Source organism: Simochromis diagramma, unplaced genomic scaffold, assembly GCF_900408965.1.
Source record: "Simochromis diagramma unplaced genomic scaffold, fSimDia1.1 OVJJ01000685.1, whole genome shotgun sequence".
Classification (NCBI taxonomy): Eukaryota; Metazoa; Chordata; class Actinopteri; order Cichliformes; family Cichlidae; genus Simochromis; species Simochromis diagramma.
Window position 1 is genome coordinate 1,988,912 of NW_024387477.1, and position 21,199 is coordinate 2,010,110.

A 21,199-nucleotide genomic window follows, 5' to 3' on the forward strand; every position below is an offset into this window, starting at 1 on the left:
CCTGACGTCAGTTTGATTGAGAAATGAGGGTAACTCTGCTAATGAGCCATTGAGAGCAGGCTGAAGCCTGACTGTTAGCTTGTACAAACATACTTACAGGAGTCTGCAGATGGATGGCAGACTGCGTTACACAGTATATAACTGACAGAACATCATAAGATGCGTAACGACCAAAGTGGAACGTTAGTGTAATTAAATCCAACACCACCGTGATAATCATCCTGTTAACATAAATCATACATGACAGCCTTTAATACATGACTCCTGTTTGAGGGTTTTGCATCAAGATGACCTGCTTTTCTTCAGCTCCTGGATTAAATTTACACATACTGTAGTGCAAGAGTTTCTTGCAACTTATTACACATACAGTTGAGTTTTCTCGGTACTGGGAATCGCTGAATATACAGCTGATAAAATAAGCATTGAACATGTGACCAATATAGTTCTAGATTATCACCAGATGTTGGCAACAACCCATCCAATCCATGTGTTCGATATTTACTTTAACCGCTATGGTTGTACCCTCTAAAGAAAAACAATCCCTTGTACTATTATAGCATGATGATAGTATTTCTCTCCAGAGACCCTGCTCTCGGCCTACATCCTAGTCCTAAGTCCCCATAGCAGTGCGCGTTGTGTGAACGTATGGCTCTGTAATAACCTCCACACACTGTTTTTATGGTTTATGATGTCAACCACTGGCTTCTAGATTCCTCGCTTTGGAGTTTGCTCTTTAACTTCGTGGCCATCTTGATCTTAAGGTGTCAGGTAACAATAGGAGTGTAGGTTAGCCAGCTGCATTTCTGAACTGTGTAGGTATAACACACAGAGTTACCTACTTGGGGAGGCAAAGTACCAGACTAATGATCAGAATTTCACTAACCAGAGCTGTGAAAATGCTTCAAAAGGGCACCAATATAACAAATACAGTCAAGAGGTGAAGCCTAGCGAGCAGCTAGAGCTTTTTTTGTAAACAGCTTATGTTTGCTGTTAGAATGAGTGAGTTATTATTCCTATGTTAGCATTTAGCTAGGTACCGCTCCACAGACAGGCTTGCATGGCTTTGGATTTATATCTGTGTGAAGTAAAATAAAATGTTAAAATATCACTAAATCCAACACGCTCCATCTTCTGTCTTGATAAGATTTGCTTTATGTGATAGGAGAGGGAATATCTTTGGGTTTTGGTTTCTTGTTCAGTAATGCAGCCAAACTGGAGAGTTTAGCACAGACCTTGTCATTTTTCTCTGTTTCTTACATTTTATGTAGCAGATAATTATGTGATTAATGGAGAGAATAATCAGACAACTAGATGACGTGTTAAGAACTCGTTAGAGCATCCCCCAGAAAAAGAAGTCAAATACAAATTATAGAGTGCCTGAATAAATTATATTACAGATTGTTCTGACATCTAAACGTCGTAGTTTCTTTGTGTGGATGTGACAGCAGGAAATGCTTGGCTATTATCTGTCTTCTCGCAGACACACACACACAACCTCGTCGTAGGCAGAAGCCTGTGTGTTTCAAACGGAAGTGAAAGTTCAAACTGTGCCTTGTCATTTTTCTCTCCTCCTGTGAAGATTTAAGGGAGGGCAGCGACTGTGAGAAGCTCTCTGTTGTTTCCACTTTCCTGATTAACAACCACAGCCAGCTTCTCCAGCTCTCCTCCTTTCTTCTGCCCTCGTTTCCAGATCCAGAGTAGATTTAGGAGTCCAGTGAATTGGAGAAGTCACAAGTCATTTCCAGGATTTATACTAGGAAAACAAAAAGTGCCGCACACAGTTTCCTCTGCTTTCTTTTTGTCCTCTGTCACGTAAAGTCGACCAGGCAGCCCCATTTTCAATCACCTGTGAACGGTCACATGACCATGACTAATAATGAAATTCCAGTTAATACATGGCAGTAATATTTTTGTCACTTGTTTGATTCCTTATGTTTTTGTTCTTGTGTTTAGGAGGAAGAAGAGGAGATAAAGCTGGAGATCAACATGTTAAAAAGTTATTCCCACCATAGAAATATTGCTACTTATTACGGTGCCTTCATTAAGAAAGGCCCTGCTGGACAGGACCACCAACTCTGGGTGTGTAAACTCGTCACATTTGTTTGTTCTTCAGCACAAACTGTGGATTATCATAGTTTTTATTAAACAGCTGCTGTTCTTTTGGGTTACCTGTGTCAAGCACCACATGTTTCCACTATTTATTTCCCATATAGTTAGTGATGGAGTACTGTGGCGCTGGCTCTGTGACAGACTTGGTGAAGAAGACCAAAGGAAACTGTTTGAAAGAAGACTGGATTGCTTACATCTGCCGGGAGGTGCTCAGGGTAAGATCAAGCACACAACGTAAAAGTTTTTTTTTTTTTACCTTTATAAGTGACCATTTTAAATAAGTATAGAAGATGTGAGCTTTCTGGGTAATGCAACGATGCTGTTTGTGTCAAACCCTCCATCGTCAGCTAACTCTGTGTGATCTAATAAGACAAACAAACACTCAGCAGGGACCTCTCTCTGCCTGCGGTGCTGTTTTAGTGTTGGTTAAAAAAACGCAGGTAGTAACTTGTTTGTGGATGTAAAGCGTGGTTCAGTGTCTGGTGTTGTAAAGAAACACGATGGCTGCTTTTAGTGATTCTTTGCCAAAACATCAAAGAGCAGCCAAACTGACACTGATACTTCCTCATGTTCAGGGATTTATTCTCTCGTATGTTTCTCACTGTGACTCAGGGGGATTTCTTCTTTTAGTTATATACTTAAAAGGCCAGTTTAAAGCACATCTCTGTAAAATGTTATGGTTATCATTATGAGAGATCACGAGGTCCTGAGAAAGGCTCCGGGATGTTTGCTTCGCTTTCTGTGCTGGTGTTTGTGGCTCAGAGACATACACAGTAACATATCAGCTTATATCAGCCCCCGGTGTCCTTGATGTTGCCGTTATCTGCAACAAAAATGGAACTGAGCTCATTTTTTAATTTTTTTGTTTTTGTAGTTGTAAAAAAACTTGAGAGACAAAGGGCTCTGGACTGTCGCCAGAGTTTTCTCCACTGCTGTCAGCCATGCTGTCTCCCCATTGTTTTAACATCACAACACACGCACGCACAAATACACACAGACACCATGGTGAAGTCATTGTCTGAAATAAGACTTACTTCCTCTGTTTATTTAACCCACTTTGAAGAAGCGAGAATGCAAATACACATACACACACATGCGCACACACACACTAAAACTGTGCTTGAGTTACTCGGCCACTCAGTAACTGCCTAAAGTAAGGATGTCTACTGATGGACTTGAAGCTAAAAGCTAAATCCTGCTCTCTGTTCAGTAATACTTCAGACACGTGATCTAAATGCTCTCCGAGGGCAGCGTTTGCCCCTTCGTATTTATAGCGGCGGTCATCTGACCGTGTGTGCACGGGAGTGTTTATATGTATTCATATTTGTCTTCCAGGGCCTTTCCCATCTTCACTCCCACCATGTGATTCACCGAGACATTAAGGGACAAAATGTTTTGCTCACAGAGAACGCCGAAGTCAAACTGGGTATGACACACTGACACATGCGCTGTGGTTCCTCAAGCAGACGTAACCCCTGGGAGAACAACAGAACAATCACACAGTCATATTCAAACACATAAATCTCACGACCACAAAGACGCTTCTGAAAGTAGCAAAGGTTGTGGCTGTTTTTTCACACATGAAACCTTTATTTTTATTTATTTTTATTTTTTTGCAGTTGACTTTGGCGTGTCAGCCCAGCTCGATAAGACGATCGGTCGGAGGAACACCTTCATCGGTACTCCTTATTGGATGGCCCCGGAGGTCATTGCCTGTGATGAGAACCCTGAGGCTACATATGACTACAGGGTACCTAATTTCAAAGACACAGCCTTGTTTCATTTTTGTTTTTTTAAGTGAGAATTAAGGCAGTTCCCAGCTGCTTACGGTGGTTTATTTGTTATCTAACATGGTGCAGACTATGCTGTGGACAAAGTGGAAGTGGCTATATTTTAATATTGAAGTTATTCAACCACACATACATGGAAATGACTGATAAAGATGAACTATTTTACACTTTTACAGTTTCAGTCATCTCACAGCTCATGAAATCCAGATGCAGGGAAAGCAGCATTTGTGTAACTGTGGTTGTTTTGTACTGTAATGCTGAGGCATTATGCTGAGTGTGGGTCACCAACCACAAGTCATATTTGTTGTGCCACACGTATGTGAGACACACAACCAAGATTCAAACATCTGCTCTTATTATTGCTTTTGCTTTGAGCTCAGTTTAGTTTCACTTGGTTTCCAGAACTCATTGCAGTGTTTCACTCTAGTTTTTATTAGTTTCAGTCTTAGTTACTTTAATGTTTTTGGATTTATCCATTTATGATTGAGGAAGTTCAAAATAGGTAATACAAAATAAACACAAAGCTTCCTGTTATGTAGACACTGCAGCCATGAAAACCCTCCTGAGTTGACAAATTTGACCAGCGTGACGAAGAGCAAGTCTGCAGACGTTTCCTGTGTGTTGTCTGTTTTAGTTATTTTTGAAAGTGCGCAATATAATTTTTTCTTCTTGTTTAGAAGTTTTAGATGTGAGTTTATGTTTCATCAACTCTATTACCTTTTACGTGAGGGTGTCAGTAAAGCACTTTAAGCTGTTTGTTGCTGTGTAAGGCAAAACTCACTTGGAGGTCACAGGTTTGCTTTAGTCCTGTTAGCTGAAACAACGTTGTGTTGAAGTCCAGGATCAGTTTCTTCTTCAACATTGTTGAGGGGATAAAAAGTCCAGTCGTCGCCTTCAGTTTGACTGGCTGCTGAGGAACACGTGGTTCTGGATGTTATTGCTACTTCGCTGCCTTCCTCATGTTTTCCAGCTGACACTGTTGAACCATGTTAGTCTGCCATGGCTGTGTTTGGTCCTGACAGCCTGACACTTTTAATTATTGTTCTGAAACAGAAAAAAATCATTCTTAGTCAGACTTTATCTTGTGTTTTCATCTGTAATGTCTGTCACTAACAAACACGTGTCGATTCGCAATATTGAGCCAGTTCAACACATATCACCACATGCAAGAAGTTCATTGTCTGCGAGATGGCTTGCAAATCGCGTCGACCATGATTTAATTCCAGCGACGCCAACTTCTGTGACGTAAAGTCGTGTAGCGCTCGCTTCTCCTGCCTGTCAGATGTGGGCTGAGAAACAGCCCCGGTCTCATAGCAGCACTCAGAAATAAGTCTGCATAAACATATATTCAACAGACAGCTTCCATAAATATAAGAAATTCACCAGAGTGACAACATCTTTCAAACACAGGCCAAAATCTTTTTGCTGTGTTCTTTTTTTTTTTTTTTTTTTTTTTTTTTTTTAATGATGTAAACCTCATCCAAAATCTTCATGATAAAGTTTGAGTTCACTGAGTGACTGATTAATTTTATCGTATTTCGCAGAAACAACCTGAGACTGTTTTTGAAGAAATTTTATATTAATCAGATCTCACACCCACGATTGAAAGAAATCTGTGAACTCTGGAAACTGTTTCTGTGATTCCCACACCTCAATGCACTACACTGCTTTTACTAATTACATACAGTCATTTTAAAATGGTATCCAAGGTTATTAGCTACACTATAACCTTTAACCCGCCTGTCTTGTTTTTAGAGTGACCTCTGGTCTTTAGGCATCACGGCCCTAGAGATGGCAGAAGGAGCCCCCCGTAAGTTAAAAACACATCTACACACATGCACATGACTAACTGATATGCTGAAGTGTTTTACACTACATCGTATGTATTTCCCTTTTCATTTGTTCATTTATTTTTATTTTTATTTTTTCCACATCTGTGACTCTGCTGCTCTCTGCCTGTGCCCTCCATAGCTCTGTGTGACATGCATCCAATGAGAGCGCTGTTTCTGATTCCTCGAAACCCTCCACCAAAACTTAAGTCAAAGAAATGGTAAGCCCTAAACACACACACACACACACACACACACACACACACACACACACACACACACACACACACATGCAGCAGGATGCAAACAGCAGTGTTTGGGATTTCTCTTCTAAAAACAGGGCCTCTGAGGGGTCTTTGTTGTGGGTTTCATGCATCTGATAAAATATCTTCCAGCACTCTCGTCTTGAGAAGAAAAGGTTGAAAGTAATGGGCATGTCTAGATATATCAAGATAAATAAAGTTTTTTTTGTTTTGTTTTTTTTTGTTTTGTTTTTTTAAAGAAGTCCAGTCATCCAGATTAAAAACCCACTGGTGGGTGTGTGTTCTGGATTGAATCCTATTTAGGGTTTGATTATCAGCCTCTTTCCTTTCTCTCTCCATATTTTCTGTGGATAATTGATAGGCACTTGTTGAACTCATGGTGGAACTCTCATGCTGTCTTTCATTCAGTATTAATGTCATCTGAAAAATGCTTTCTATTGGTGCTTTTAATAGCGTCAATGATTTGGGGTGAACTGCTTTCCCATTTCGCTCCAGGCCCCCTTGAGGCAGAAAAATAAAGCAGCCCCACATTTTCCTTCCCAGTTTTCTATGACTTTACACACGGCGCATGTCACTGATTGTAGAGTGCTTCTGTAGGTAGATATCATCGTAAAAGTTGGACTCGTTATTTTGGATTTGCTTTTCCTCGGTAGAGTAGCGCTGGGAGAGGCGATTCTAGCTTTTATACTGTGGGTGAGTGGAAATACTTATTTAAGAATTATGTGGAGTGTTATGCGGTTCAGTGAATTAGATATTTATTTAATGTTGTCTTCTCTTCTGATTTGTTGAGTTTTATGGTTGGAACTACAATTTGTTGCTGGTTTTAACCCTACAAAAGCATTTTTATCATATTTGCTACATGAGTTTCTGAGACCTCCATCTCATCAACATAATCAATACTTGCCTAAAAAAAACCTTAAAGTCTTGTTTGTTTTTTGTCTAAAATTAACATTGTTGCTAACAAAAAGTTGCCAAAAGCGCCGAATGTATCAAATGTGATACAAAAAACTATATATCATCAGCAACATGATATAGCAAAAAAAAAAAAGTGGATTTTAAAAAATGAGTCTTTAAATTAGTGATTCGGTTTAGAGAATTTAGTGTATTCACAGAAATGTGGAGGAGGTTAAGTGATACTTTGTTACATTAGTGTGTCTGTTGTTAAACCTGCTTGTAATGCTTTCACATTTGTCTGTATTTTGTCTGCAGGTCGAAGCGTTTCTTGTCGTTCGTTGATAGTTGCCTGATCAAGAACCATCTACATCGACCCACCACAGATGTCCTACTGAGACACGCCTTCATCAAAGACCTGGCTAACGAGAGACAAGTTCGCATCATGCTTAAAGATCATCTGGACCGAACCAGAAAGAAGCGAGAGAAAGGTCAGGGCAAATAAAGGCAGTAAATTTAAACCATAAACGAGCTATGGGCTGTTTTCCTGCTGTCTGTATACAGGGTGGTTTACAGTGACAGAAGTTAGGGCTATTTTTCTGCTCATAGGCTGCTTCACATTTTCCAAAGTCATCCAGCGAGCCAGATCAGAGTCTTTGCTGGACCACTTGTGTCCCCTGGGCCTTGGGTTTGACACCACTTCTCTACAGGGTTCACAGTTTAATTCCACGTAAAACAAAGGCTGTCATATCTGCACTACGCTGTTAGAATCTGAAAATCCTTTCAGGTGTGTCTAAGTGTCAGGGGTTTTTCAAAGTAAAATGTCAGGTTGAATTTATCACCATGTTTTAAAAATTGACAGTATCTTCTGGCTTTGAGCCCAGCTGTGGTGGATAACGCCGCACACTTGAGCTGAGAGTGGACCAGCTGCTCTCACGGCAGCAGCAGCTGTTTCGCTCAGGCTGCTCAGACAAACACAGCATTTTGCCTCATTTCTTGCCTGCTGTTTATGGAAATGATTCATTTGGTTGCCATTTGGTACTTTTGCATATATTCTGCTTTGTTGTATCTTCATTCATTTTGTCAAAGCTTATGAAAACATATTCTGATGCTAACAGCGCCGGCGAGGCAGACGAGGAGAGCGCAGCAGCGGGAGAATGTTAGGTCAGGCCGAAGGGAAGTCTCGGGCTGACCTTTGCTTTCCTTTTTCTGCTGCATTCTTTTATAACAATGTCTCGCTCACAAAGATGGACGAATGAAGCGAGGACGAAGGGAACAAAAGGCATAGAAACAGACAAAAGAACAACAAATTAGGAATGTGTAACACGAGGAAGCAAGCTGTGAGACGTATAGTGTGAACGTAATTTATCCTCCGCTTACTCTGGATGAGCTGCATGTGCTGAGTCACTGATGCCAAAATGTGCAGTCAGACAGTGAGAAAAACAGTCAGGACGGAGATATTTATGACTCGTCTCTTTGCTTTGTTCTCATGTCAGTATTCACAGTGTAAGTAATCCTCATAATGTCTATTAGCTTTATTTTTCTTCATTTGCAAAAGTGAGAGAGAGAGAGACGCTGAGGGGAAGTAAGGAGGAAACGAATCACCATCTGGTTCTAATCTTCTGTTGGCTTATAACAACACTCTAATGACTGGTAGGCTTTCTGCTGTATGCGCTGTGTGTATGCAGTGTGTATAAGGCCATATTTGTGATTTAGTGTGTGTTTCTGTTCCCCTGTGCCCCTCCACAGTAATGAAATGTTGGTAGTGTTACTGTGAAGAAAAAAAACTTTGCAAGTTCTGCAAGAAAGGAAAAAAAGAAAAGAAAATCAGTGCGTCCGGATGTGATGCAAAAACGGATGTGTCATTCATCATACCCAAGAGTGTAGTTTGGACAAAGATGTCTGTGTTTTGGAAGATGAGTCACTCCAAAAAGAAATGATTAAAGTCCCACTTTTCAGTCAGGAAAAACTAGGCCGTCCCCTCCAGTCCTTCCCGTGTCTTTCAGCTCCTTTGGAGCCCTTCAAGCATGACATCACCACCATATAAAATATGCTTTTGCCCTGTTTGTTAACGAAAGTCTTCTTTTCTGCTTCGAACAAATCCACCTGTGTTGCGTTACCTTTTTGGCTTCTTAATGGCAACATATGGTGTGTCAAGTTGATGTTCAACTTACCCCAAGCTCCTATCACACCATATGGTGGCCAAATGTTGTTATAGGAAGCTGACTGGACCCATCTTCATGTACCCCCTTGGAAGAGTGATTGATTTTAGTGCAGTGTTCATGAAGGCGGTCCTGGTTAAAAATGACACTGGGATAGTAGCATTTTTAAACATTTCCTACCTGTGCTAACACATGCTTGCATGCATTGTGTTGCCATGTGTCCCTTGATAAAAGGTGTATGTGGAAACGAGAGACACCTTTTAGATGGGGAAGCACTGCTGTCCTGAAATCTACTACAGCATAAAACTCTGCTCCTTTAGGCTTCCATAAAAGAAGCCTCTTTCATTTTTTGCTGAATAACTTTGCCCACACTAGACTTTTGTGTGGCTTTGATAATGACAAAATTGCTACTGGCAGCAGACGATGAAGGGGGAAGAGGGTAGGGCATGGAGGAAATTTTAATGAAATAGCGGCTTGCTCACAAAGCCAGAAACACAGATGAGAATTCCCACTGCGGTGCTGACACATCAGAAGCGTTCACCCAAGACACCACCCGTGAGCGCATCGCATTTCTAACGCGTCAATTTACAGTAGAGCGTGCAGTGCAGCGTGTGGATGGTGCGACTCGTCAGAGAGTCTTCACTTTCTCTGCATCTGGGGCCAGATGCATGAAGGCCTGGTGACTGATGTCATACAGTGGCTGTTTGTGCATCAAGTTATTTGAAATGTCAGTGAAAGGAAAGACAAAGAAGAAGCAAAAGTGAAAGTAATGCACTCGCTCGAAGTAGAGAAAAGAAACTGTTTCAGTTCTGGAATAATAAAAAGAATAATCTGTAGAAAAAGAGAACGAGAGCATTGGTGCTGCAAGGCAAAAAGGAGAAATGGTGTAACCACTCACAGCACAAACGGGCAGATTATTACTACAGCAATTTATTTAAGCACCTACAATTACCAAAGAGAAGAAAAAGTTTCACGAGGTTCAGTACCCATTAAATTATGTGCCAGATGACTTAAACTGGAGATATTCATACAGATGTGCGTCTGTGCGCTTCTGTAAACAGGACAAAATGTTCTGTGATATCAGCTGTTTGCCTAAAGGTGAGATTGTGTCTCAGCTTATTTTTCATCGGCATCATTTTGGGTTTGACTCTGAAAAAGTGTGAAGTATCAGGACCAGTGTCCATGTGGGAAAAGGAGTAAGTGTATTTAAATATCCCCATGTTGGGTGCTGCATAGTAACATTTTACTGTATCCACTCCTCCTCGCTTTCTCTTCTCTCTCCTTTTTACTCTCTCAGAGGGCCCAGAGTATGAATACAGTGGCAGTGAGGAAGAGGATGATGAGGTCACAGAAGAGGAAGGAGAACCCAGGTAAAGCTTTGTCACGTCAGGCAAAATATTATTCACCAGAAATTAAAGCAGGACTCAGTTACTACATGATCCTTTGTGAAGTAATAATCACACTAAGCAACAAGCTGTCAAGCACACATCATGCGTCTGCCATATAAACATCTAAATGATTTTTTTTTATTGTTATTAGGTCTTAAGTGATCATTGCTACTGAATCACTACAGGTTATGCTTTATTATAAGTCCACAGACAGATGTTGCTGTCCCTGGATGTCAAATAGCAGATGGTGCCGTGCACAGAGCTCACTCACTCCTAGAGTGAGATTAATGTGTGTGTTTTTGTTGCTGTGACCACTTTCCCTTCGTCCTCACGTTAACTCGAGCACGTCACTCGCACTTGACTTAATGCCGCTCACGTGTCTCTCTCCATCAGCTCCATAGTCAATGTTCCCGGCGAATGGACGCTGAGGCGGGAGTTTCTTCGACTGCAGACAGAAGATCACGAAGGCGGCAGAGACGTAGGGCGCGGAGGAGGTGGTGGAGGTCAGCGGGGACAACAGGTAGTTTGTTTTGTTCTGTGCAGTTTTGTCTACATGCATATAAATTTTAGTAAGATGCAGAGAATTACATGTGATACATTTATTATGAGCAGCAGGTTATTTTACTGAACTATTTCACATTTAGCAGTTAGCTTTCAGTATTATGTCAGGGTTAGACAGCACTCCGCTCAACGGTGGATGAAGTCAAACATGAATCGGTTTTCTTAGTTGTATTTTAAGTGTGGTCATGTTGTATTTGACATCCAGGCGTTGCAGCAGCACAGGCAGCAGCTGGAAGAACAGGAGCGATACAAGCAGCAGATCCTGGCTGACAGACAGAGGAGGATCCAGCAGCAGCAAGAGCAACGGCAAAAGTTAGAGGATGTAAGTGCTGTTATTTACAGTGGTTTCCATAGGATTCACTCAGCATTGACACATTAATAATAAAACGTTAAGAGCGAATATGATATTTTATTGTGTGTGCTTAACTTCCTTTTTCACCTTCCTCATATCGAGTCTTTAAACTGCGACCGTTGTGACTTTATGTAGTTTTACTGCAGGGAACAATGTCAGCATAAATCCTTAATGTTTGTTTAATACTTACATTTGTTAGGTTGATTAAAACAGTTCCCTTTGTTGTTGCCTGCAGCAGAGGCGACAGCTGACAGACTGTGCCTTTCAGTGGGGAGAGCTGCAGGAGGTCTTCCTTGGGGAGGAGTCTGAGCTCCACGACAGCAGGATCTTAGTGGATGAGGGAAACAAGAGGAGCGACAGGAGACAGGTGAAGATGAACTTTTGACTTGGTAGCAGTTGGAGGATCTTTTTATACATGCATACTGAGTCCACTGTAGGTGTAGTGGTGAATTTCCAAAGCTTAGGTTTTACAGCAGTGTTATGATAACCTTACAGGAGACCTGTTACGTTTATTTGCAACTTTACCTGAAACGAGCCCTTTTTGTCACGTCCTGAGCTCAAGATGGTTCAGTTTTCTCTATGCGCAGATAATATTAGCAAAGCTAATATGGTAGATAACCACAACTTAATGAAACTTCTTAATATATTTATCTTAAACAGTTACCATTGTTGTTGGTGCTTTCCAAAAAAGCTTGTTTGGTTTGTTAATATGATGTCGCTTGAGGAGAGGACAAAAGCTGAACTGCGTGAAGGTGGACAGTGATTGGTTTAAAAACGTCAGATGTAAGCACTGATTCTTAGCTGACCAAACAGCTGTTGGATGAGCTGTAACATGTGTCCCAGGCTCTCCCACCGTGTTCATGTCTTTACCACCTTCTTCACCTGACAAGTTTTCCACTTGTGATGGTTTCCCAGGGTTTCAGATGAGTTTTTAAAAAATGATCAGAAGCATCAAGCAGACACGCAGCAACTTTGTCACTTTGTTTCTTTCATATTCACGTGCTCGGTTGTTTAATTAATTAAAAAAAGCTTCTGAGGGGAAGATCAGGCTCCATAGCTGCTTAATGCTCCGCTGTGTTCGTCACCTGGCTGCTAACTTTGTCTGCTGCCTGGTGCTGGATAAGTAGTCTACAGTGCATTAAACAGAGCCTTTTTTGCCAAAAACAGCTGCCTACTGAGATGGAAATGACGCTGATGAGGACTGTCGGGATGGAACAAATGTGAAGACGTGCATAGTGATAAGTTACTTCTTGCTGAAATGTCTTCCCAGTAGGCTGACTGCTGCACGTCCTTAATAACCCCTGTGTTTGAGACATAAAAGCCAACACAACAGCTGAACGTGTATATGTGAGTGATAGGAGCCCCTGAGAGTCTGACCTGGGTACCAAAACTGCTCTGACCTCCAACAGCTAATCACTAAAACATCTCATGTCTTTAGATTATAGTTTGAGCAAAGTTATATAATGTCTGTGAAGTAGCTGTCAGAGGAGTTACTTTGTGACAGGTGACTGAAACACTGTGTGTGTGTGTGTGCGTGCATGTGCCATCTACATTTGGTTCAAGCTTCAGAAACTAAAGCTGTGATGATGATGATGTGCACGGCACTGATAGCGGGTGCACCTGTCAGGCTTTGTCACCTGGGTGATAAAAACACACCTTCAATGTAACAGAGTGATGAGGGACCTGGTGTAGTCTTCTCAGTTTTTGAGGACTTAACCGGTGCAGGTTAAGAATAAAGTAAAAGAGGAGGTCTGTATTTGGACATTTTTTTCATATTTCACTGTACCGCTGAAAGTTTTCTGAATTATTTGGAGTTTGAATAAGTTTTTTTTTTCCCCATCAAGACTGTTTTTCCCCCCCACAAAGCTACAACATGAATATGTTTTACTTCATTAAAACTCCGTTTATTGCATCACAGAAACCTGAGACCATGAGAATGACCTTTTCTGTGAGGCAGTGTTACAAAGTAACTGTAGCTATGTGTGTGTCTGTATGCACACATTTAACAAAGTATGCTGAGACAGTGAACTGTCTGTATCAATTTCAATCATTTTGAGCAAAGACACAAAGACACTCTTTTTACTGTTTTAGAAATTCATTTTTTACTCATTAATTTTGACACATGTGTAATGAATCTATTCCATACACCAGTGGGTTTCAATAGGTTTATATTAACACTGCAGAGCAGGTTAGTGACTGGGGATTCTTCTTGTTGAAGATGCTGTATTTAAATGCTATTAATATCGGTCTTATTTTACTGTGTGTGTGTGTGTGTGTGTGTGTGTGTGTGTGTGTGTGGTATCTGTACGTGTTAGTCTGATTACACAGATTACCTCAAAGTCATTAAGGTCAGCATGTGTAATGGATCTATCTGATGCTTCATTAACTTTCACTGTATCTGTGTTTAATTATGCGACAGGTTCAGTGAGCACATGATGTGATCTTGTATTATGTCAGATGAATAACACGTCTGCTGCTCCCAATCATCGCACACATCGATTGATTTAGCAAGTATTGCGTGATGTAGTTCAGTTCACTGTCAGCGGCTTCAGACTGTAGAGGTCGCCTCTCCAACTGGACAGGGAATACTCATTACACAACCTTACTTGTTACAAATCTAAATGATTTGTAACAAGTAAGGTCTGATTTCCCTTTAAAGAGTTGCAGTGTGACATTTCTTACAGTACTGGTCAGGATGGGTTCCAGTTCTCACTGGATTAGTGGTGACGGTCACTTAAAAGGAGCTACAGCTGCAGCATGGCTCTGCTTTAATCGTGATGTCATGCTTTGAATCCTCCTGTATCGTCACAAAAACTTGGCATAGTTGTTTTTGGCCTTTTTTAACTTTTATTGACAGATACAGTGAAGAAATGACAGGAAAGCAGAGGGAGAGAGAGACAGGAGAAGGCATACGGCAAAGGGCTGTGGGCCGGACGCGTATGCCACGTGGTCGCCTGCTCAACGCACTGAGCTAAACTGGGCCTGTGTGTTTGACTGGATCTTAAATCATCATTCTGACTGGCACACATTAAATACTATTCATTTATTTATTTATTTATTTATTTCTGAAAAAGACAATTTTCATGGCTTAAACCTGAGTATAAAATGGTTTTCTGGCGAAATGTAGAACAAATCAGCACAATATCCTTTATTTCTATTGATTGGTGACTTTCATCTAATACCACCAGAAGGTCATAAACCACACGGTCCAGATGACACATGTGAACAATACATCGAGTCGGTCACTTGAAGCTGGTTATAAAAGTGATCCGGTGCACACGCAGTTTTATCTTCTATCACTTTTACAGCAGCACGCTTGTCTGTAGGCTGCTACAAAACTGTGTTGGTGCCTAAAACTAAAATTATCTTTCTATCAGTTGAACAGGAGATGATTTTATTGTGCAAATTACCAGTAATTTACCAGTTTAAATCAGATTAAGGTTTAAAATGTGCGTGACTGTGGTTGTGACCAGTTTGAGTGACAGCTGCGAGCGGTCTCTAAGGGTTCACCTCAGAACTGAACCTCGTGATCATGTTTGTGGTTTTAGTTGGACTTTTAACACATCCTTTCAATCTAAATACAAACTCATTTGTAATGTCACTGTGGCTTTGTTCTTGTTTTTCTGTTGTCACGTGTATCACTGTAGAGTTCAGTGTAGCATGATTCCTGTCTCAGGTGTTAGTGCTTCCTTGTTAACAAAGCTGTAATTAGTTTGTAGACTCAAGGCCTCGGTTCTCACCCTGCAACAGTTTTGTCCTTGCGCGTCCTCACAGTGGCATCATCGATTGCTCGCAGATGAGGTGAGCTTCACCTTGGATCACTGCTCAGAGGGCGCTTACGTTTGTCCTGCAGACATTTGATTTGTAATCAGGTTAAGCTGCCGTTTCAGCTTAAACCCTGTTGAGTGTGACCCTTCACATCAAAGCCCAGTGAACACAATTTGAAGCCAATGGTGCAATCACTGAAAATATTTACATAGATTAGATTTGATTAACCAGTGTAAATGCAAAAAAAATTCAGTTTGTGCTACTTAGTTTTTTCTCTTTTTTCAGAGAAATTCAAATGAGGTTATAATGAAATATTTAAAGTTGAGTGTGGCGGCTAAAAGCTTCGTGCCATCTTGCACACTCTGAATATTTTAGTTCCCACCTCCTCAAAACCTCAGAACATCTTAATTAAAGTGTGTGTGTGTGTCCTGAACAGGATCAGGCAGGCAGACAGTGGAGTGCCGATGTGTCAGTGAGGCCTCTGGACTCTGTGGCGGAGCAGGTAACAATCCTTCACTTCATATTTGTTCATATATTTGCTTGTTTACCTGTCACTCACATACGAGTGACAGCAGGTGAATTTTCTCTTGAAATATTCCAAATGTGAGCCGATCCTTCATGTGGTCGATGAAAGCAAACAGCGTGGGAGTGTCCAGACTGCACCTTGTGTCTCTTTTTCTCTTGCTTTCTTTCACCATCTCTGTATGTTCTTATGAATGTGTTGCATGTTGTTAGATGTGTTATAAACCTGGATTCTCTTTTATTTTTAACACTTCATGAACAGCATCAGTGTAAACTGTTAACTTCTCTTATTTCTTATGGTTACAGCTTTTTTTTTTTTTTTTTCTTGTAGCCTGACAGTAAAATTGAAACTATTCAAAGACTTGTATTTGTTTAAATCTTTAAGTAGAAATTTTCTGACATGTGAGGTGAGAAAAAGTGTGTTGCTGACAAGAGAATAAGGTTTAACCCAAAGACTGAAATGCAGACAGAGAGACAGCAGCTGGCTGTTGTTTGTGTCTCGGGTGGATGGAAGATGAAAAGATGTGCGAGTGAAGGTAGATGAAGAGTCACAGAGGTGAAGCAGGGGACGGTGGTGGTAATTGATCGTCTGCGTTTCATGTTTGAAGTGAAGTTTACGGAGGGTGACAGACCTGTTTGTTCTGGTGAAGTTTATTATTTAAAGTTCTCAGTCAGAGATTAGAGGTTTGTAATTTTCAGTGTGAGACTACTGCAGGAATTCAGAGAAGTCTCTGAGAAATCTCTGACTTACACTTTACTGTACCGATAGCATCAGTTCTTAGTTTAAAGCCAAACCTTATCACAGCTTGGCATCTCTTTTTGTTTTAAAAGGCTTTCCTCTCCATCTCTCTCTCCACTGATCCCAGCACGCCTCCCATCCTCAGTTGGGTCCTCCTTCCATCCATCCCTCTGCTCGCAGCATGGGACCTCTTTCACTTCCAGCAGCTCTCTTTTAACTTGTCTTGGGATGATACTATCTAACCTCAGTAGATGTTTCAACATAAAAATTTGCAAAACATGGTTATATTTCTAATGCTCATACTCTTCATCTCCTTCTTTAGTTCTGAAGACGCACATCTCTGTATTGTTATGATTTTGTGGTGTGATTAGACTTCTTCTTAATTTGTACTCCACCGCCTGCACTGACTGTTAAATGGTAAATGGCCTGTATTTGTATAGCGCTTTTACTAGTCCCCCCTAGGGACCCAAAAGCGCTTTACACACCCAGTCATCCACCCATTGACTCACACATTCACACACTGGTGGAGGCAAGCTACAGTTGTAGCCACAGCTGCCCTGGGGCAGACTGACAGAATAATTACATTATACATGATCTTTTCTGATGTGAGAAGTACACATGTATTGTGTGTTTGAGTCGATCATTTTTCCTTCTTCAACAGTTCAGTCTGGTTTGGTGTTCGGTGACTTTTTAGACTCTACAAACGGAATAACAGACCTTACCATGACACTGAGTCAGGAAAGACTGCGTTTCGAGTGATCGTGGAGTCGGGTGTGGGTGAGATGGTTAGGTTGGCGAGGCAAGAGTGGACAAACTGTGCTTGTGGGCAGGCAGATAGAAACGCAGACTGATGGTGGAGGCAGAGTGAGAGCAGGCAGGTGAAGGCTGCTTTTGTGCTGCAGGAGGGTGGAGGCTGAGCTGGGCACACGAGAGAAGTGAAGAGCTGACAGTCAACTGAGTATAAGAGACTAGAAGCACTAAGGTGACTAAAGTGGGCAGCTACTAAGTTAAGTTAATTGCAGTTTTGAGCCCCAAATGTTCATCTGAGTGAAGAAATCTGATTATTTATTATTTTATTTTATTTAGAAAGAGGGGCAATACATATTAATGAACATTTTAACAAATGTAAATATGCCAGATTATAGCCTTGGGCTAATTTCCATCTGCAGACCCTCTGACAGGTTGGTGTTAAACACAAGTTAGTAAAAACATACAGAGACAATATTTACAGATCATGTGACAAGGACAAAAACAGTGATCACATTATATTAGAACAAACAATGACAAGAAGAGTGGACAACAGAGGACAATATAGATTTCAATAACGGAAACACATCAATTATATTGCACAAACCCCAGTATTGCACATGCGCTGACTGTCCTGATATAGACCCTGTGCACCAGAAAATGCTAACTTCCTGTTTTAAGACCGGATGTAGGGTTGTACATTTCCGGTAGCTTTACTTTGAGGCCAATCGCTACTGTGAAGATGGATTCCTAAATTATGCCCAAAATTGCGTAAAGTTACAAAGAGCAGAGGTGGGAACACTCACCACTGCTGTGTCATAAAAAAATCAAATGATCAATTTTGACGTTTGAAGAGTGCAGATCGATTGGTTGTTTACATCACTCAACACAAGCAGAACTGCATTACTGCATGCAGAAGACACATCGTCCACATCTCTGTATAGTGACAGTTCTTATGATTGAAACTGGGAAATGTTCAGCATTCAAACTACAGGTGAACATTAGTCAAAGGTTTTCCCGTTATGTCAATATGCACAGGGCAGCAGCAGAGTATGGCAGTCTGAGTTTTACTCATTTCCATCACTGTGACAGAACACATGGATTTCCTCTGTTCTCTGTTTTGGTTCTATTTTCTCTGTTCAGATGTTTATCTTGATTTGAGGTTTATGTTTTAGCTGGAAGAAAAACAAGCTCTGGTTTGAGATTATATATAGATCTGAAATTAGTGATAGTGATTCTCTATTTTGTTTCCGTCTCACAGTGTTGGACAGCAGACGGTGTGTTTGTAATGTTTCTGTGTGTAGGCCTTGTGTTCAGGCGCAGTTTAGTTAAACAGGATTAGGAAACTATGCTGTGCATTCTGACTGCGGCTTCCATGTTGTTTCCTCATTCTGAAGAAAACTGCATTAAAGTGATTTAAAGCCGTTTTCCCTCGATGGCAGCAAATACCTGAGCTGCTGTAGTTGTTGTCTTAAGCACAGACTGGACGTCGTTGTTAAATTGTTCTCACAAATCCTGAAGCGATTTTTTTTTTTTAACCTACTTACTTTCCCCGTGTTTCTGTTGTCTAATAAACCACTATAACAGTTCATGCTTTAATATGTCATATTTATTGTCATGTGACTCTGGGCAAATCAGACCATAAAGCAGAGTGTGCAGTTTTAACAGATCTGATACTGTGTGCTGAAGGCTGATCTGCTTTAAATATTGCCAGGATACATAATTCATCCATGTTTTTGTAAAAAAAAAAAAAATCATTTTAATTCATGTTCCAGACAATATAAAATTCCTGTTGGATGTGTTTAAGAAATGAATACATTTATAGTTAAATACTGATGTGCAGACGACACCATTGGCTGATTTATTTACAGCTTCATTCCTGTCAGTGTTTGCTGTTTAATGAATGTTTCTCCTGTTTGTTGCTTTACCAGTTTGTGTTGTTGAAACTAGCTTAATAGGCCAGTGTGTGTTATATTTCTGTGCTATATCTGTGGGCTGAGCCTGGGGGTGTCCTTTTCATTGGGGATGCACAGCTAACATTTAACACAAATGACCTTTGTTACCCTCATAGTCGGCATATAGTTATATACTGTATTTGATACAGATGTACAGAGTTAGTTGTACATGAGTTGGAGTGGACCAAACCATGTAGCAGTTAGTTAGCAATGTGCATGGACAAATTTGGTGCCATATAAAATGGGATGTCGGCACTAGATTGCTAAAATAAAGCTTAAAACTAAATTTTGTTAGCAAAGAAAATCAATAGCCACGTCTTTAGTTTTTTCTACTACAATTGATTGCTAAGCATGACCATTTAAATTGACGACTTAAAAGTGACCGCTGTACAGTTAAAACACTTATTTTAAGTGTGCATATTAAGCCATTAGGCCATTTAAAAAACCACTCTATCAAAAAAAGGGTTATTCCACATAAACTATACGTACATTTAGCTGAAGTCCATTTGTCCCGCCATAATTGACATTTGAGTAAAATCACATTTTCATGTTCATGGGGCATCTGCCACTTAAATCACGTTGACACTACTACTAGTAGTTAAATGAGCAAAGATGGTGGGAAACGTTTCAGTTTGTCTTTGTTCATGTGATTGTGTTACATTTGAATCTTGTGAGTAGCTTTGTAAACTGTTTGGGTGTTACTTTGTAACACAGTATACACACCGTTTAAGAAGGACGCTTCCAGGCTTTGTCAGTTTGTATTTCTGCTCTTCATGTTTGCTACATAGAGAGCAGTGGCTCCAAACCAGCTGCTTCAGCGTAAGGCCCAGCATTCGCAGTCTCGGCTTCAGTCGCAAGCCAAGTCCCAGCCCCTGGCCCAGCATCAGCAGCCCTCAGCGGGCAGGAGATCCCACCGCACCCTGCCCAAGGACCAAACCCAACTCCTGTCCCTGCAACACGACCACAGACACAGGGAGAAAGAGCAGCAGAGGAAAAGAGAAATGCCTGTGGCATCACCCCACAAGCTAACGGCTAATAGCGGGAATGCTGCTGCTGCCGCCGCCGCCTCTCCCAGGCGCTCTCCAGTCAGTCAGAGCTCAGCGGTAAACCCTGCCCCCCTCAGCCTGCTAGCATCTTCATTTCTTCTACATCCTACCTGGTCTTTTTGTACTTTCTCTTCTTGCTCACTGGTGCGAATATCATGCACTTTTTTTATTTGTTGTCAAAGTGCAAACATTTCATTTTTGCAACGCTGTGATGATTTAATCAGCTTTGACTTTGTTGCTTTTCATGTAAATGCATGATGACAGATGAAAGACTGTCTGTGGGGGGTGGAGGCTGAGGGTGCATGTGGTTTCTGGCCTCTATTCATATCATCGAAGCTAAACCACACAAGGAACATGAACATGACCCACTGGTGTTATTCACAGAAATATGTTGAGACAGTCACATGATCGTGGTGATTGAAAAACATTTGTTTCTGCTCCTGATGTTATATTAGACACTCTCCAAACCACAAAATGAATTTCTGAACATGTGAAAATGTTTAAGCCTGAGCGCCTCGAAAGGAGAACAGGTTGAAACACAGTCAGGGCTTCATAGAGTCCGCCTTTAGGACTTTAATGTCAGGGAAGCAGAGCTGTGTCACAAATATAATATGCTTTTCATTATTTTTCAAAGCTATACTGTACAATAGTTTATATTAAACATTAGGGCAGCTCAGCTCAGTCTTCAGACTAGTCTAAATGCACAGTTTCATGGCAGCTCTGTTTAGATTTCCTTTATTTTAGCCTTTGGTTCCATGTAATAAGAGACTATCCATAATATGCTCTTCTCAGAAACACACTCGCCTGCCATCTCCTCTTTAAATGTTTTGCTTGTGAGGGGCAGCGAATCACAGGAAAGTTTTATTAAAATAGGGTTGGCTTAAAGGGAAAGCTGTATATGTTAAACCAAGACGCAGGTATAAGATAGATGAGGATTATTTTGAACCAAGAATCTGACAAGACGACTCTAGAGTCCAAGAATGAAAAGATGGTGCAAAGATCAGCATAAAAAGTTGCCTTTGAGGTTTTATATTTTCATATGTCGTTACATGCTTGTTGAGAGATTAAAGGCACATT

General features: G+C 40.9%; 1 protein-coding gene across 4 annotated transcripts in view; it reads left to right on the forward strand.

The window, feature by feature from the left end:
- Window positions 1-21,199, forward strand: part of si:zfos-2326c3.2 (traf2 and NCK-interacting protein kinase) — a 55,606-nt gene that overhangs the window by 11,984 nt on the left and 22,423 nt on the right. For 2 of the 4 annotated variants that reach the window (XM_040015212.1, XM_040015213.1), the window contains exons 4-15: window positions 1,954-2,079; window positions 2,214-2,324; window positions 3,445-3,535; window positions 3,729-3,859; window positions 5,655-5,709; window positions 5,871-5,949; window positions 7,201-7,373; window positions 10,342-10,414; window positions 10,826-10,952; window positions 11,199-11,315; window positions 11,581-11,712; window positions 15,550-15,615. In XM_040015212.1, coding sequence (XP_039871146.1) covers window positions 1,954-2,079; window positions 2,214-2,324; window positions 3,445-3,535; window positions 3,729-3,859; window positions 5,655-5,709; window positions 5,871-5,949; window positions 7,201-7,373; window positions 10,342-10,414; window positions 10,826-10,952; window positions 11,199-11,315; window positions 11,581-11,712; window positions 15,550-15,615 — 1,281 coding nt within the window. Of the gene's footprint in view, window positions 1-1,953; window positions 2,080-2,213; window positions 2,325-3,444; window positions 3,536-3,728; window positions 3,860-5,654; window positions 5,710-5,870; window positions 5,950-7,200; window positions 7,374-10,341; window positions 10,415-10,825; window positions 10,953-11,198; window positions 11,316-11,580; window positions 11,713-15,549; window positions 15,616-19,864; window positions 20,180-21,199 lie in introns of all 4 variants that reach the window. The other 2 variants (XM_040015211.1, XM_040015210.1) reach the window with 2 other exon arrangements.